At 38.6% G+C, this 18,511-nt stretch overlaps 1 protein-coding gene across 1 annotated transcript; it reads right to left on the bottom strand.

Annotated features, from left to right (window-relative positions):
* Positions 1 to 4,812: 4,812 nt before the first annotated feature.
* On the bottom strand, positions 4,813 to 12,830 carry LOC132778245 (keratin, type I cytoskeletal 12-like). Its single transcript, XM_060781013.2, has 8 exons — positions 12,225 to 12,830; positions 11,342 to 11,424; positions 10,282 to 10,438; positions 8,791 to 8,952; positions 8,567 to 8,692; positions 6,962 to 7,179; positions 6,531 to 6,583; positions 4,813 to 5,058 (listed from the first exon to the last, which is right to left on the bottom strand). Exons 1-8 carry the CDS (start codon positions 12,768 to 12,770, stop codon positions 4,961 to 4,963), a joined length of 1,443 nt encoding a protein of 480 aa, XP_060636996.2. The 5' UTR covers positions 12,771 to 12,830; the 3' UTR covers positions 4,813 to 4,960.
* Positions 12,831 to 18,511: the final 5,681 nt, after the last annotated feature.

The raw sequence follows: 18,511 nt of genomic DNA, 5'->3' as shown, positions 1-18,511 counted from the left end.
GTGGTACCCAAATGGTCTTTTTGATTGTCCAGAATGGAATATAAGTATTAGTCCAATTCAATGCATATTCTAAGGGCGCATTCACACATTAGTCACAATTTCTGATATTTATGAGTTGCCGCTTAAGCAGCTGGATGCAAATGTTGGCTTATTTTCCTCACTCCTGGTTCATTTATTGCATGCCCCTTTTGCCAGCTCCTAATTCAGAATGGGAAACAACCAGAGACAAATTACAGCGGTGGGTTCAAATGTTATGACAAGCTATGGATTTAACAAAACACACACACAAAACAGAGTTCGTAATTCAGTAAGAAGGGCTTAATTTGTGGTTTGAAGATAGTTAAGAAATACCCCAAAGGCACCAGATCCTGTCTGATCTGGGAGGCCAAGCAGGAACAGGGAAATCAACAGGGAAGTGCTTCTACCCTATCTTTTTGTGGTCAATGGTAATTTCTAGGGGTGTGTGTGTGTGATTTGTCAAAAAAGTCCCATTTTCAATCCCGTTTTTGTATGTCTCCCCCCCCCCCCCCCCATTCCATTTACTGGGAAATTCCCAATACCGGGAGGGGGAAAATACCATTCCATGGGTTTGTATTGGTTTGCATTGATTTTATTGGTTTTATGGTTGTAATGCAGGAATTGTTGTTTAACGGTGAATTGATGCTAATTTGTTTTATGACTGTTATGTGATGCGGGCATCGAATTGTGCCTTGCTTTTGTAAGCTGCCCTGAGTCCCCTTTGGGGTGAGAAGGGCGGGGTAGAAGAAACCGAAATAAATAAAATAAATAAATACAGCTCCATCATTTTTATGGCTATAGGTACAAAAATGGCCACACTGGAAAGACACATTTACAACTGCAAGCCCCCAAATTTCAGAACTTTCAGGACTTTTGGGGGTATTTTTAAAATATTTTTAGGAGGGAAGAGGAAGACTGCTAGTGCAGGACAGAATACAGAATGTAGAAGGTAGGCCTGGGCAGGGATTGAAATTGAAATAGTATTCTCCTGTGTGGACTCAAGGGAGACAGGCTATCCCTCCCTTCCCTAAACCTATCTTATGTCATAATCTTAGAACTGATTTAATGATCTCAGTTAACAAGTACTTCCCCAAGAATAAATATAATTTATTCACATTTAATGTCTAAACAGGGCATTCCTGTGGGTGGTCTGCTAATGCTCCTTCAGGTGGTGTGGCCTCCACTGGAATTAGGGGTGCCTTAACTCTGCTTCATTGGAAGGGTCTTGTTTGCAAACAATCCCAGAGAGAGTGGTGACTTAAGAAAGATGTCTTAACTCTGATTCAGTAGAAGGGTCTTGAGGGAAATGACCCCAGAAAGAGTGGTGCCTTAAGACTGATGCCTTCACTCTGCTTCATTTGAAGGGTTTTGAGGGCAAACAACTCCAGGGAGAGTGGTGCCTTAAGAAAGGTGCCTTTACTCTGCTTCAGTGGAAGACCAGCTTTGCAAAAAGACGTATGATCTGCTTTCTTTTTGTGATTGGCTCTGTCAAGGCTAATGGAGAAAAAAAAACCTGCATGTGCCTGCTCTTGTCAATCATGGGGCAGCCAGATGCAACCAAAAGATCGGCTTTCACTTGGTCAATACCGGCTAAGCCTTTGGCTGCCCCCCGCTGGGTCCGTTTCCGGTGGTCTGGCAGCTGGATTACCAAATTTCCCCAAATCCCGAATCGTGACATACAATTGTTCACATCCCTAGTAAGTTATTTCAAACAAATATTTCCAATATGATAGGTTTTCTATAAATCAGGATCAACTTGAAGGCATAATTTCAGGTGTTCTGTCCAGTAAAAAAAGTTTAATTCACATTTTTCCCAGAAGAAAGTCCTTTCATGCAATTCAGCATACAGTGAGTCTAGCTTTTTTTAATTGTAAAATTTTGATTAAAAAAAACAAAACAAAATCAGCAGAAGTTGCCCACCTGCCTTTCAAGAAACGAAAAGCTATGAGAAAATACTAACTCTGGTTTGAAGGTTCTGTTTTTTATTTACATCAAGTTTTTTTTTCTTGGAAACAGAAGCTAACATCTTAATTCTCTCTGATAGCTGTGAGTTGAATACAATTATGCTGTCACTGCATAATGGCAGTTGATTTTATGCTTGTGCTTTCAATGTACTTGCTAATTGTTTTTTCTGCTTTCAAAGTGCAGATTAGTTCCATTTTCCCCTCTCTCTAATTAGGTAAAGCCTGACATCACCGTTGAGAAGTTAAATCTTCTTTTCAGTTCAGCTAAATGTTATATATATTAAAACACATACACATTGCCAAAACCTAAAAGAAATTATGTTTTTAAGCCCACAGAGGGATGTTCTATTAACCTATTAGTCATCTCCATCAACCATGGTCATCACATGTACAAAAGAAATTAGTATTGCTTATGCTAGTTCCTTCAAACATTTCATTCCTTCCTCCAACTAATATGGGTTCATAAAGGTCAAGACGTGACATTTGGAGTTTAGCTAAAACCCTTGCATAACTTTGAATCAACTTTTCAGTGTCTCTGGTGGCTTATGTGTTTCTGTTTTATTTCTGCCATTTCTGGAAATGGAATGCAATAGGACGGGCCCTCTGGAGATCTAGCCACACTGTACTTAGGCAACAATGTTTTCAAAATAATTCAAGACATTTTGATGTCTGAGGCAAAGAACAAGATGATCTTTCTTCTGTTCCATGCCTAAAAAACAATGGAACTGCCAGATGAATCTTTCTTCAGTACTGGTGATAGGACTACATACCACCCATGCTAGCTGAGGGGACACAGCTTCATTTCTCTGACATGTTGGGCACTCAACTCTCTTCTTTTAAAAACCATCAACCAACATCTACTGCCTGAAGAGACCCATCCCTTTTGCCTAAGAGATGGGTTGTCTCAGTCATGAACTACTATGTAGACATGAGAGCTTCATATCTTGACCCAGAACATAGTAGAAAAATCATGACTATTAAGAGTTGAAAAATACCTTGAAGGCAGTCTGCCTTGACTTCTTATTCAATGCAGGATTCTTGAAGCTATCAATGCAGAGCTATTACCTCATATAACAGCCCAAACTCTGGAACATCCCCTGACTTCTCTCAACACAGTGTAGAACTGGGTTTTACCTCATGTTATTGACCAGACTCCCTGGATGTCATATGGACATCTAGAAGTGACTTCTTGGCCGATATGGGGGTATAGGTCCAATGTAGACAAACCTTGCTATCCACAGTTCACCCATTTACCATAGTATTTCCCTCCAATAATCTCCAGCCCTAACTCCCATGCTCAGTTGAAAAACTCCAGTTTTGCTAGTTGACTTTCAGGGTCCATTCCTCCCTTTCTGCTACTTATCCAGTCAAGCAACATTACTACACCACCCTGATCCGCACCTTTTCCAGTTATCTTTGGAAGCCTTTTGCTATCTTTGATATATTGTCAAGACTTATCCTCCCCACCCAGCTGCTTCACTTGATGCGGTCTCTCCTCCAGTGTCACAAGTGAAGCTATTCACAATTTCTCTGCTCACACCTCTTTTCACTTCCATCTCTTCTTACCCCTCTGTTGCTCTTGATGGAATTGTTATGGCTGCTCATCTGACTTCTTCATATAGACATGTTTCTTCTCCATATCTGCTTACACTAAGGTCCATCTTATTTATTTATTTATTTGCTGTATTTGTATACCGCCTTTCTTAGCCCTTAGGCAACTCAAGGCGGTTAACAGGGTAAAATTCAATGCTTACAATATCATAAATACAATTAGAAACATAACATACAATACCAATTAAACATATCACTAAAATATAAATTCATAGTGTCTCCTTCTTAAAAACATTGTCCGGTCTCATTGTCGTCATTCCATTTTCCTATGTCAGTTACTCTGCATTTGGAAATGCTTGTTCGAAAAGCCACGTCTTGACTTTTTTCTGGAATGTTAAAAGGGAGGTGGCTGATCTAATATCTATAGGGAGGGTGTTCCACAGCCAAGGGGGCACCACTGAGAAGACTCTGTCTCCTGTTTCCGCCAAACGTACTTGTGATGAACATGGTAACGAGAGCAGGACCTCCCCAGATGATCTTAAGGTCCTATATGGTTCATAAGGGGAAATGCGTTTGGACATGTAAGTTGGGCCAGAACCGTTTAGGGCTTTATAGGATAAAGCCAGCACTTTGAATTGTGCCCGGTAGCAAACTGGCAGCCAATGGAGCTGGCGCAACAGAGGAGTTGTACGCTCCCTGAGCGCCGCTCCTGTTAGCAATCTGGCTGCCATTCATTGGACCATTTAAAGCTTCCAGACAGTCTTCAAAGGCAACCCCACATAGAGCACATTGCAGTAGTCTATACGGGATGTAACCAGAGTGTGGAGTACTATGGCCAAGTCAGACTTCTTAGACCTCTTGCCTAATGTATTCAAACTTCTTCTAAATTCATTCTCTGAATATTCAACTGAAATTTATTTCCCTATAATTTATGTGCAGTAGACATAATCTTTTTCTCTAGGCAACCTAGAATAAGATTTTATCCTCTGTGTCCACAGTTTCCAGATCTGCAGATTCAATGTGTCATTTGCCCTCTTTGGAAAACCCCAGACCTTTTAAGTATATTGATAAGCTTTTTGAAATAGAGCACCACACATTTATCAAATATCACCTTTTTAGTATAGCCTTTTTATCCAGAATAGCAACATCCAAAATAGGTTTTTTTTAAAAAAGAGTTGTACTTCTGAATATATGATAAAGATTTTATATTTGGATCTTTCTTCAAGTACAATTGTTTAATGCATTATCGACTTAGGAAACGTCAGACCATAAGCTGAAATAGTGTTTATTGAATCATTTAACTAGAGAGAAATTCTAAGTGCATCTTTATATTTTTCATGTTTTGTTCTTCAGAGAAAAGGAGAGAATGAAGTAAATCTAATGATTTCTTGAATTTACAGGATGAATTTTTGATGTTTTAAAATTCCTTATATTTTCTCCTCCACTTCTTTAACTTTGGATGAAACTACTTTGCCATCTACCACCTCCTCGACGATTGTCTTGATCTTTCTGGTTTTGTTTGGATCTAAATAGGGAAAAAATGAAAGGTCATTAAATGTAGTTCAATAGAATATCAGATTTCAGCTTATATAGACACAGAAAGGACTTGCTCAAAACATGGAATATACAGAAATAGCAAACTCAGTCTCCAAGCACTGACCCTAGGTTTATCAGAGTGAAAATTGGCAATGGTTCCTCTACCTTTAAATTGTTGTGTAGAAGAGTTATTGTTTTTATCTGGTTGCATGACAAAGCCAACACTTGTTGAAATTCCTTCTTAATTAATTAAAAGTATAGGAGTCACCCAGGACCATAGCCAGAAATTTTTTTTGGGGGGGGGGGGGTTGAATTTTTTTTTTAGCAAATCATGAGAAGTAGTTCTATCACACAAAATAATTTAAATAGTATGATTCAATCTATATTTTATACAGACTTAAATCAATTTTCTTATCTCCTTCATGGGGGGCTTCAAATCCCTCCCATGCCTTAGGCTTTGTGGTGAGTGAACTTGGTTGCTTTCAATATATCAGCTATTGTTTCAAGTAATGCCTATGAACAAATTGTCAAAATTTGTTTGAGATAGTTCTTGTTTAATTTTTGCTTCTCATAGACTTAGCATGGGGATTTGGTTAACCAGTTAAAATTCATGAGTAAAAGACTGGTTAAAGGAAAACAAGGTCAAGATATTAATATGACCAGACTAAATAGGAAGAGGAAGTAGATTAACAACAACTAATAGTAATATGAGGAACGAGGAAAAAAAAGAAAAGAGAAAGAAAAGAGAAGAGGAGACAAGAGTGAAGGAAAAGAGAGAAATGAAGGAAAAATCAGAAGAAGTAAGAAAGGGGGAATGCAGATAAAAGAAGAAGTAAATGAACAGAAGAACAGAAGTTAAAAGGAAAGAAATAGAAAACTACTGACACTCGCAATTAGAAATAGGAAAAACTTGGGAGAAGGGATTAAGTGTATATGTAGAGTATCATGATAGAGAAGAGTGGGAGTCTTTTAAATTCACTTGTTGCCTTCTGTCTTGGTGGATGTTTTTGTATGATATGGGGGTTTTGTTTTTTCTTCTGGGTTTTTTCTTTTTTCTCCTTTTTTTCCTCTTCCCTTTTTCTTTATTAATTTATCACCTGTGTTTTTAATACTGTATTTTTGAAAACTTAATAAAAACTATTTAAAAAAATTCATGAGTAAACAAGGTTTTTTTTTAAACCTGAAAAAATTCGGGGGGGGGGGGAGGGTTTGAACCCCTAACCCTCCCCCCTTGGCTACAGCTCTGGAGCCACCTCTAGTTTTCATTGTGGAAATGCTAATTAATCCATGCAGCCCCACACAGGATGACAGCACTCCCAGGCTAAAGAAATCCCCAGACTATAAGGGGAGGACTGGAAAATAGATGGGAGGAGGGGGATAACTGGGATAGAATATACGACTCAAATCCTGACTATTGTTTCAAGTCTCATTTGTACAACTTTAATTGCAAGATTTGCTTACCACGGCTGGAATCCACTGACTTGGTACTGGTCACGGAAGCACTTTCAAATGAGCTACAAAGAGATTATAGAGATGTCAGGTCATATTACTTTGTCAGAGCAGGGGAGATATGTAAACATAGACATCTATATATCGCCTATCTTTTGTAAACATAGACATCTATATATCGCCTATCTATCAAAACCTTTTCTTCCTGCTGACATGGTAAGCTAGGCAGTATACAACATGATTAAAGAAAAGACCCAATAATTAAAAAATTAAATCCAATTAAATTAAATCATGTTAAAACATTATTAATTTTAAAAATATAAAAATGATTTAAAAAGAAAACAGTGGTTAAAATACAACCTTGTCTCTCTTGTTCAAGTTTCATAGAGAACCAATAAATGATACCCAACCATCATGGCTCCCATGTTGATGAACTCCCTTACCCAGTCTCGCCATCTAGTAGGCGTCGGTAAGTCTCAATCTCCATCTCCAGTCGAGTCTTTAAATCCATAAGGTTCTGATATTCTGCATTTTGTCGTTCCATGTCGGCTCGGACCTGGAAGAGCTGGGATTCCACATTTCCAATTTGAAGCTGCATTTGAGCAAGTTGAGTACAGTAGCCAGCTTCTGTTTCAGCAAGAGTGTCTTCAAAGGATTTTTTCTTTATTTAAAAAAGAGAGAGATTTGTTACTAAATATATAAAGTAAAAGCAACTCACAAAAGGTATGGGATATAGTATGCCAGGTGGGTTATACAAGGCCCCGCCCCAGAGGTTTACTTTCAACATTTTGACAGTGGAAGTTCATTGTTGAGACCCAGCGTGATATAATGGTTGGCGTGTTAGACTAGGACTCATGTTATTTTCTGTACAATAAAATATCATGTGCACTGTATGGCTTCAACTACTGCATTTTCTACATAGTTAAGAACATTTCATGCATTCATTCATTATTAGCTTCTGTACAAAAGACTCTATTTCCTGTGAAAATTTTCATTTGTGAAATTTGTACAAAATTCTGTACTGCAAATAGTCTTCAAAACCTGTCCAGTTTTTAAATATTTTTTTTATAGCAAGAAGGTTTGGTTTTCCCCTGACATTAAGTCCAGTCGTGTCCGACTCTAGAGTGTGGCGCTTATCTACATTTCTAAGCCAAAGAGTCGGCATTGTCCGTAGACACCTCCAAGGTCATGTGGCCAGCATGACTGCATGGAGTACCATTACCTTCCCGCCGGAACGGTACCTATTGATCTATTCATATTTTTTTTAAAAAAATAATTGTATAATACATAGAAACATACAATCTTCAAAATTAACAGTCAAAATACTAGTATTTCCCACAATCCTACCACCACCATAACCCCATCCCTCCTCCCCTGCCCAGGAACAGTTAACTACTTTTGCTGTGTTTATTACAATTGTTCAGTGACGAGGATAGTCTTATTTAACACCACATATTTATCTTTCCCCTTTATTCTGTAAATGAGACCCTTCCATTTTGCTTCCCATGTCCTGATTTGACCCATTCTATAGTTACTTTTCCTTTCGATAATATAATCTTGGAGTATGTAATCGGTTAGATATTTATACCAAGTTTTTATATCCCATTTCTTGTGGTCCTTCCAACCTAGGGCCACTGAGGCTTTGGTTGCCTCTATCATATGTTTTATTATTTCCTCACTTTTTTATATTCCCCTTTACTTTCCAATTTCTGGGTGAAAAATTGAGTCTTGTTCCATTCTATATTTATCCCTAATAGCTCCCCCATTTCATTCCTGATTATTTCGTGGAACTTTTGTATTTTTTTGTATTTTCATGTTTTCGAACTGCTATGTTGGCAGAAGCTGGGGCTGACAGTGGAAGCTCACACCACTCCCCGGATTCGAACCTGCAACCTTTCGGTCAACAAGCTTAGCAGCTCAGCGTATAACCCACTGCGCCACTGGGGGCTCCCATTGCAAGAAGAAAATTGCTAAAATTACTAATTGCTCCCCTCAGTAATGATATTATTGTTGTGAAGAAGTGCATCCCTATGTTCAAATTACTATACCAAAGCAAGTTGAGACTGCAGCTCAATTTCCAGGCTTTGAAAACTCCGTTTCAGGTCTGTGAGTTCACTCTTTCCTGATTGAAGTTGCTCAGAGTGTGTAGAAATTTCTCTCTTCAGCTCCCCACTCTGAAATGACAAGTATTGGGAAGAGTCATGAAGGAAAGAAAGGAAACAACCCCACGTTGATAATTTCCCATTGATTTTAAAGGAATTGGGACATTCACTTTTTCATTGAACCAGGCTTCAGCCTCTTTCCGATGTTGTTCTGCAACAGACTCATACTGTGCTCTCATGTCATTCAGGAGTTTGGTCAAATCAACCCCTGGTGCAGCATCCATTTCCACACTGACTTGTCCAGTGGCATTACTTTGGAATCCAATAAGTTCCTGGACAAAAGAGAAACAGCACTTCACATCTTTACATTTCTTGTGACAGCCAAATTAGTATCCCATGGAGTCTTTGCCATAAGACGCACATCCCCATGAGATAGGAAAACATTTCATTCTAATATATAGTATGGCAGCCTCTTCCAGTCCCTGCCTTCCTTTTCAGAAGCCCGAGGATGATTCGAATTAATATATATCTTATGCTCAAACATTTCATTGAAGGAAATATGAATGTGAAGTAGGCATGTGAATAATATTTTCTCATTTTCAGCAAGAAGTATTTTTATTCATCAAGAAAGGCTATAAAGATATTTCATAGAATCATAGAAGAGTTGGAAGAGACCTCCTGGGCCATCCAGTCCAACCCCCTGCCAAGAAGCAGGAATATTGCATTTAAATCACCCCTGACAGATGGCCATTCAGCCTCTGTTTAAAAGCCTCCAAAGAAGACGCCTCCACCACACTCTGGGGCAGAGAGTTCCACTGCCGAACGGCTCTCACAGTCAGGAAGTTCTTCCTCATGTTCAGATGGAATCTCCTTTCTTGTAGTTTGAAGCCATTGTTCCGCATCCTAGTCTCCAGGGAAGCAGAAAACAAGCTTGCTCGCTCCTCCCTGTGACTTCATCTCACATATTTATACATGGCTATCATATCTCCTCTTAGCATTCTCTTCTTCAGGCTAAACATGCCCAGCTCCTTAAGCCACTCCTCATAAGGCTTGTTCTCCAGACCCTTGATCATTTTAGTCGCCCTCCTCTGGACACATTCCAGCTTGTCAATATCTCTCTTGAATTGTGGTGCCCAGAATTGGACACAATATTCCAGGTGTGGTCTAACCAAAGCGGAATAGAGGGGTAGCCTTACTACCATAGATCTAGACACTATGCTCCTATTGATGCAGGTCCAGGCCCATAGCAAGGATTTTGTTTCGGGGAGTGGGGGCTGAGTTTGCTTCGGGGGGGGGGGCTAAGTCTGAGTGAAAGAGGGTCTACCCTAGCAAACCTTTTGTATCGTTACCCCAATAGCCCCATGCATATGGGATATATTGAGCATGGTGATCAGATCATGATATGAATAAACATAACAGTCTAAATAATGTACCAGTAAGGCCTTCTTGCGGACCACCATGAGAATTTCGGGGGGTGGGAGGCTGAAGCCATTGGCTTGTTTTGCTGCCACATCACATTTTCATGAAAATGCTTAATATTTGCTTTTCCATTTCAAGTCCCCCCCACAAAAGCATGTTTTTTTAAAGTTATTTTTCAACAAGTTCTACTATATGCATGGAGAGAGAGAGATGAAAAATAGCTGAAATAAAAGGTTGCCTACTTCTTCATGGTTCTTCTTGAGGTAGGCCAGTTCCTCATTCAGACTTTCAATCTGCATCTCCAAATCGGCTCTGGTCAAAGTCAGCTCATCCAAGACTCGGCGTAGTCCATTGATGTCAGCCTCAACACTTTGACGAAGAGCCACCTCATTCTCATACCTAAGGATGAACCAAATGTAGAACATCTAACCAGCCCATTATCTTTGCCCAATGAGCAAAAGATAATCTATAAAATGATAAATGATGAAAGGGACTTTTGCTGTTAAGTGCAAATAATATTGATAGACTAGCTCTATGTATTTTACTCAGAAATAAATCCAATTTTGTTTCTTCAGATTTACTCCATATTAAGTACTTATTCTATATCTGACCTTAAGAAACTTTCCTACTGCTAATAATTACTACTTCAGAATTTTAAAAATTGAATATATTACACATGAACCTTAAAATTCTATTTAAAAAAAAAATCAACCGAAAACTCTGGGTCAACTTATTTATGAGTCAATGCAACTACTGTGCCTTAACTCATAAAAAAGGAACCACCTTCCTCCTCTGAGGAAAGTAGTAAAAGGCAAGAGATAAGTCCATTGTGGGAGAATCTAAAAGAAGCACCCACCTCCACTAAAATAGGAGTGCCAGAGATGCCTGGCTCCCTGAGATGCCTTTCCCCTTTCGTCTGGACGACCCTTGTCTTACGCATGGGTCACATCAAAAATCCACAATCTTGGCCCCTGAACCTGACCCTCAACTTCTACAGGAGTATATATGATCTTTCAAAATTCAAAATTTCTTGTTTATACTTCCACATAAACTACATATATTCATCCCTCTCCTTCTATATTGTTGGCTCCTTTGGCTAGTATCTCAATCTGCTTTATGCTTGTCATAAATATCTTCATAATGTTGAAATACAATTGATTTGGAATTTTAATTAGTCCTCCAATTTATGTTTCCCAACCTTTCTCCCTTCTTTCATTGAGATCTGTATTTTATTTTGGTTTCTATGAAAGTTTAAATGTATCTGGGAGTAATCTATCCTTTACAACTAAGAATTCTACTTACTTCAGCCTGAAATCATCAGCTGCCAGTCTTGCATTATCAATCTGAAGAACTATCCGGGCATTTTCAATAGTTGCATTGATGATCTGAGAAATGAAGAAAATATTCCTACTGAACACAGCTTAGTGCTGATAAATGGCTATTTTCATGACAAATTCCCTGTATCTGTTGCAATTATGCTCTACTGAATGCAGTAGATTGTAACCTAAACAGCAGGCTTTAATTTTTACTTGATTATCATATTGTATTCATGGAAAGCCATTACACTGAATTAATCGAAGTCTTACTATTGTATACATACTGTATTTTACTGTCCAAATTATTTTGAATATTTTGAAATCCTGTATATTAACAAACTTCATGACAGTTTCCATGAAAGCTAGACAGACTTCATTCATCTGAACTGATGAAAATTTTCAGAGTTTGGGACTTTTTTTGCACAAAATTTGTATACAAAAGAACAGCATTTTCTGTACATGAAGCAGTGTTTAGCAAAGAAATTTATATTTCTGCACAGAAACAAAGCAGGGTTTGTTTTTCTGGAGTGAAGGCTATTTCTTATGCAGAAAAGGTTTTCTGTGTTAAAAAAAAAAACCTCAGATATGCAAATCTTTGACAAAATATCCTATGAACTGTGACTAGTCAAGACTATGCTGAAATAACCTATCCAGGGACTACATTACTTCAAGAACAAAATTAGCCTCTATTCTCTACACAACTGTATTGAAATATATACAGTGAGAAATTATTTCAGATCATTGTATTTGAAAATATCCCTAATTATCATGCTCATTCAGCTTTAATATCAATTCCATGATTTTTCTTAAGGTGCTGTCATGAGTAGATTTTGTTTTCAGAATTATACAACAAGCACATAATTATGTACCTTGTTCCTGAGATCTTCAATAACAGGGTAGTATTTACTGTAGTCCCGTCCAGCTCCTAAGGCACCAGTCCCTGGGCCATTTTTTTCATACCACTCACGGATCTTGCGTTCCAACTCAGTATTGGCTTCCTCCAGTGAACGCACTCTATCCAGGTATGCAGCCAGACGGTCATTCAGGTTCTGCATAGTTTCCTTTTCAGTGCCAGCTAAAAGGCTACTTTCTCCACCACCGCCACTTCCATAGCCCCCTCCAAAGCCAGCACCTGAACCTCCACCAAAGCCCCCTCCACCATATCCACCACCCAGTCCTCCACCGTATCCAGCACCCAATCCTCCACCATACCCACCACCCAGTCCTCCACTGTATCCTGCGCCCAATCCTCCACCATATCCACCGCTACTGAAGTTGAGCAGAGACCCACCACCAAATCCTCCCCCAAAACTCCCTGCACTGCTAGTACTAGACAGCCTAACAGAGCCTCCACCATATCCACTCCGAGAAGAGAACTGAAGGGGTCCTGTTGATGCACGAACAGAAAGCGACATGGTGCCTGGAAAGAGTCGTACTCAAACCTTCTGTGCTCAGGGGTTGAAGGAAAATAGCCTTATTGTAAGTATGGCCTTTATATATGAAACAAAGGAAGTGTTTGATTGTTGAAGTCCACGCCTCCTTAGGTAACATACTTTCATCATTTTGCCCATTTAATTACTTCCTGACCAAGGTTGGATGATGCGTTCAAAAACTCCCTGAAATTGTCTATTGGTGTGGAAACGCAGTGCCTCCCAGGTATTTGTTCTGCTAACAGGGGTGTACAGGGTGGAGTGGAGATAAAGCTTTGAAATAATCCTTCCTCTGCAGCTGGCGTGAAAATAACTTTTATTGTAATCACTCGTCCTCTTTCCACTTTATGAAATGGTTAATCTTCATTTCTTCTCCATAACTGAAAAAAAATCTGAGTACTCCTTTAGTTCATATTTCTCTTTATGGTTTTAGATTATAACATATATAAGTCAATTTCCTTTTTCTGTTGCTTCCAGGTCTCTCTCTCTCTCTATCTACCTATCTATCACTATCTATCTATCTATCTATCTATCTATCTATCTATCTATCTATAAATCATATATATATTGGCACAATAGGATATATATATCCATCTGGTGGCACAGTGGGTTAAACCACTGAGCTGCTGAGCTTGTTGGCCGAAAGGTAGCAGGTTCAAATCCAGGGAATGCCGTGAGCTCCCGCTGTTAGCCCCAGCTTCTGCCAACCTAGCAGTTCAAAAACATGCAAATGTGAGTAGATCAATAGGTACCGTTCCGGTGGGAAGGTAATGGCACTCCATGCAGTCATGCCAGCCACATGACCTTGGAGGTGTCTACACACAATGCTGGCTCTTTGGCTTAGAAATGGAGATGAGCACCAGCCCCCAGAGTTGAACACAACTGGACTTAATATCAGTGGAAAACCTTTACCTTCTAAGGAGCCCATGGTGGCTCAGTGGGTCAAAGCACTGATCTGCTGAACTTGCTGACCGAAAGGTCACAGGTTCAAATCCGGAGAGTGCTGTGAGCCCCCACTGTTAGCCCCATCTTATGCCAACCTAGCAGTTTGAAAACATGCAAATGTGAGTAGATCAATAGGTACCGCTCCGGCGGGAAGGTAACAGCACTCCATGAAGTCATGCTGGCCACATGACCTTAGAGGTGTCGACAGACAACGCTGGCTCTTTGGCTTAGAAATGGAGATGAGCACCAATCCCTCAAGTTAGACACAACTGGACTTAATGTCAGGGGAAAACCTTTACCTTATCAATCTATAATTTATCTATCTAGATTTGGCAACCAAATGGTCAGTGCTATCTTTTCCCGAGATACTCTATTCACCTCCTTGACATTTTATCCAACACAAACTATCACAATTCGGTTATTGCTTAGCTTGCTTACTTCTCATTGAGTCATTTATTGAGGGGGGAAGAACCTATTGAACTACAGTAGGAGGGAGAAGTGTGTAACCCTTCTTTTCCAAATGATCCTGATTCTGACCACACGCCTGTTTTTAATGGAAAACAAATTAGGTAAATGAAGTGCCCTTCCAAAAAAACCTTGTTATATGTTTGTCTCAGGATTGCTATAAGCCAGAAATGAAGGGCAGATCATCTACCAGCACAATATTGACCCCCTTGTCCAATTTGGTCTTCAGGTGGCTATCTTTAAAGCTCCCTTCAAAATGGACATAACTACTTCCTTCAGAGAGTGGTTGTCAGGTCAAATACACAAAAGATCATAAACAGTATTTTAACATTTTAACAGGAGACAGGAATCAAAAAGTATTTGATTGTTATTGATATTCTTGATTAGAAAGGACAGTTTGTACCTCTTGATAATTTATTGTGAGAAGAATTGCATCTCATCTTGGAAATTCACACTTTTGTGAAGAACGGCAGTGCTTTTCAGAAAAAATGAAATATGTATAAAATCCAAATGCTTAAAATGCATCCAACTGAAAATATGTACAGAGGTGTTCTAGTCAGTGGAAGGGATGTGTATAAATTTACACACATATACTAAAATATGTATATAGGGGGCAAGTATTATTAAAAATACAAGCTAGATACCATGCAGAAAATAAAACAGTTCAGTAAATGTATATGATAAAAGGAACTTTCCAAGTCCTCCTTACTGCAGGAGTTATTTATTTAATTTATTTACAGTATTTATATTCTGCCTTTCTCACCCTGCAGGGGACTCAGGGCAGATTACAATGTACACATATATGGCAAACATTCAATGTTACCCTGACTGACACAAAAATCTGTACATAGTGTTCCCTTCACTGGCCTGTTATGCTGTGCTGGACCTCAACAGACCCTTAGACTTTGATATCATACTGTAATGATTTCAGCAAACAGTTTTAAGGGTGGATGCTGTTGATCTTCTCTGGGATGTCATCTTAGGTTTGTCACTTTATAATGGATCTAAGCCCTGCAGGTGAGGGTGTGGGGTGCATGGAGATTTTCTCTGAATAGTACAAACTGAACAACCTAAAAAAAACCCTCTCTCCCTTCCCCATTCTTCTTTCCCCCTTTAGAACTGAAAAGTGACTCATGTTTGTGTAACCAAGGAGTGTTTTCTTTGGCAACTTTGTATAACCCAAGTTGATCAAAGAGGCACGGGAATTTATATATCCTAAAGATGTGTATATTTATGTAGGTTTTGTGAGGAAAAAGGAAATATACAAATCTTGTTGAAGATGTCAGTGTTGGCTAAAGTGAATATATGATTTATTGATAGGTGAAGAGATATTTAAGTTAGTAGTAACATAAATAGGATGGAGCACTGGAGGCATTGCCCCCAGATGTAACATATACGAAGCATTGGGAATTGAAATTCATCACAGTCCGTATGGTTAAGAGGACTAAAATACTGGAAGTTGACTATAGAGCCAGACTCCATATCTGTATCCTACAGAATACTTGATTTTGTAGTTTGGAGCTTTAGAAATCTCTGACTAAGAATTTTTCATGCATCTCCTTAAATTGTAAATACCAGCTTTCCATAGGATGGAACCATAGCAGTGGAATTGTACTGCAACAGTGTGAAACGGACCTTCAAACAGAGACCTTTGAGCAGAACCATTGAAATGAAATCATGAAGGCTACTTCTGTTACATTATTAAATTATGTGTAAAGGTGAATAGATAGTAACCCACTGCTTGACATTTGGTGTAGTGCAGGATATTGCAGCCTTTTTAATGTCGTGTCAGAGGTATTCTTGGAATCCAAAGATTACATGTGAATATGATCATAAATGTCTAAGTATACCTACATAAATGAATAATTGTTTTCAAATTGGACGTTTCCCCTATCAAACATACACAGCATGGATCAACTTTATATGTAATCACACAAAGGTAGGTTCCAGTACAGCGACTTTCAGGCATGCAAAGCACAATTTAGTACTATATATGTCCATTCAGAAGTAAACCACATAATATAGTGGGGTAGGGCTGTGATCTAGATTTCTAAAGACAATCACCACCACCCATTTCCACACATCCTTCTTGTATGACCAGTTTAAATACCTTGTTCTTTAAATACTTTAAAGTAATGGAAAGAACAGGGCATTTAAAGTTTAAATGCCTATAAATAATCTCCAGAACAGGGTTTCTTCACCTATTTCTGAAGAAAACCTTCCCATCCCTCTATAGTAGCCATAGTCTGGGTATAAATAATATCTCAGAACAGGGTTTCTTCACCTATTTCTGAAGAAAACCTTCCCATCCCTCTATAGTAGCCATAGTCTGGGTTGAAGTCCCAGCAATTGAACTTTTTCCTCAGTGGCCTAAGTGGGTTCTAGAGCAAATCAAACTTGAACTCTATACTTTGTACTTCGGTCATATCTTGAGAATGTCTGATTCACTAAAGAAGACAATAATTGGCAAGGTTGAGGGAAGTAGGGAAAGAGGAAGACTCATTCCAATGAATGGAATCAGTCAAGGAAGCCACAACTTTGAGTATGGAAAACCTAAGGACTGTTGGGGATAGGTGACTTGGACTTCTCTATGCTCTAAGACAGGGGTCCTCAAACTTTTTAAACAGAGGGTAAGGTCACAGTCCCTCAAACTATTGGAGGGCCGGATTATAATTTGAAAAAAACACACACAACATTAATTCCTATGCACACTGCACGTATCTTATTTGTAGTGCAAGAAACACTTAAAAACAATACAATAATTAAGTTTGGAACAGACATAAGGATAAATTATATAAAAAAAACCCATTATGGCTTTCACCTCTAGAAGCTTCACAAAGAAGAATATTAGGATGGAACGACTGGCCCAGATACAAAGACATAATAAAAAAGGAAGGAGGAGAATTCAAGATTAAAACTCAACAAGAATTAAAAAACATAAATAGTAGAATCTCGTGGTTCCAGTATGAACAAATTAAAGAACATTTCAAGATAGACAAAGAAAAAGGATTTGAAGAAGGTACAAATTTCTGGGACAAAATAATGCAATCCGACAATAAATTAATCTCAAAGATTTACAAAAAACTGCTAGAAGAAGAAAGGGACACAGAAAATGGGAAAACGTATATGAGAAAGTGGAAAGAAAATCTAGGAAGAGGGATAAGGAAAGAAGAATGGGAAGAAGTATGGAACAAGAAACTAAAATACTCTAAAGCAATGGAACTCAAGGAAAATTGGTTTAAAATAGCATATAGGTGGTATATAACACCACACCGATTAGGGAAATTCAATAAAAATACAAATACAAAATGCTGGAAGTGTAGAAAAGAAGAAGGGACATATTACCACCTGTGGTGGTCTTGCCCGAAGGCGCAACACTACTGGAAAACCATACAAAAATCACTACAAAAAATACTAAAGATAGATATACCCTGGAAACCAGAAACATTCCTATTAGGGATTCATAGCTTAAAAATGGAAAAAAACAAGGATAAACTGCTATTTTTACTAACGACAGCAGCCAGAATAATTTATGCAAGACATTGGAAGGATAAAGAACCCCCAGAAGAAGAGGAATGGCTAACAAAGATCCTTGACATAAGAAATATGGACAAACTAACCTACATACTCTCAAAAAGAAAGGGCACTCCATCAACAGAAATAGATTGGAAACAAGTAACAATTTACTTGACAGAGGAAAAAAATATGAAAATAATCACATGAAAAGAGATGGAACTAAACAAACAGGGGAGAGCAGAAAAGTGTCAAAAGACAACAGTAAGCAGAAAACAAGAACAAAAGAACAGGAAGCACCTCCAGAAGATACTGGGAAGTCACCATCTGAATCATATCAACCACACACCCCCTCCTTCCCCCACAGTACTCTCCCTAACTTTCTTTTCTACACCCGTCACAATATCTACCACCAGTAATCCTCAAACAGCATCTCTCTTATTCTAAACTTTCTACACTATCCCCCTTCTACCAACCTATTCCCCATCCCCCTCTCCTCCTATACTTCCCCACCCAGTTATTGTATGTTTTAATGAAAATTAATAAAGATTATTTTAAAACCAAAAAAATAATTAAAAAAACAAAACAATACAATAATTGAAATGAAGAACAATTTTAATAAATATAAATACTAATACTAATATATATTAGTATTTAAATGGGAAGTGTGGGCCTGCTTTTGGCTGATGAGATAAGGTTGTTGTTGTTGTTGTTGTTGTTGTTGTTGTTGTGTGCTTTCAAGTAGTTTCAGACTTAGGTTGACTCTGAGCGAAGGCTGGGTAAATGACCTTGGAGGGCCGTAT

This window comes from Anolis sagrei, chromosome 6 (assembly GCF_037176765.1).
Source record: "Anolis sagrei isolate rAnoSag1 chromosome 6, rAnoSag1.mat, whole genome shotgun sequence".
Lineage (NCBI taxonomy): Eukaryota > Metazoa > Chordata > Lepidosauria > Squamata > Dactyloidae > Anolis > Anolis sagrei.
Note: the sequence above shows the minus strand (reverse complement) of the source record. Positions and strands in the feature narration are given on the sequence as shown.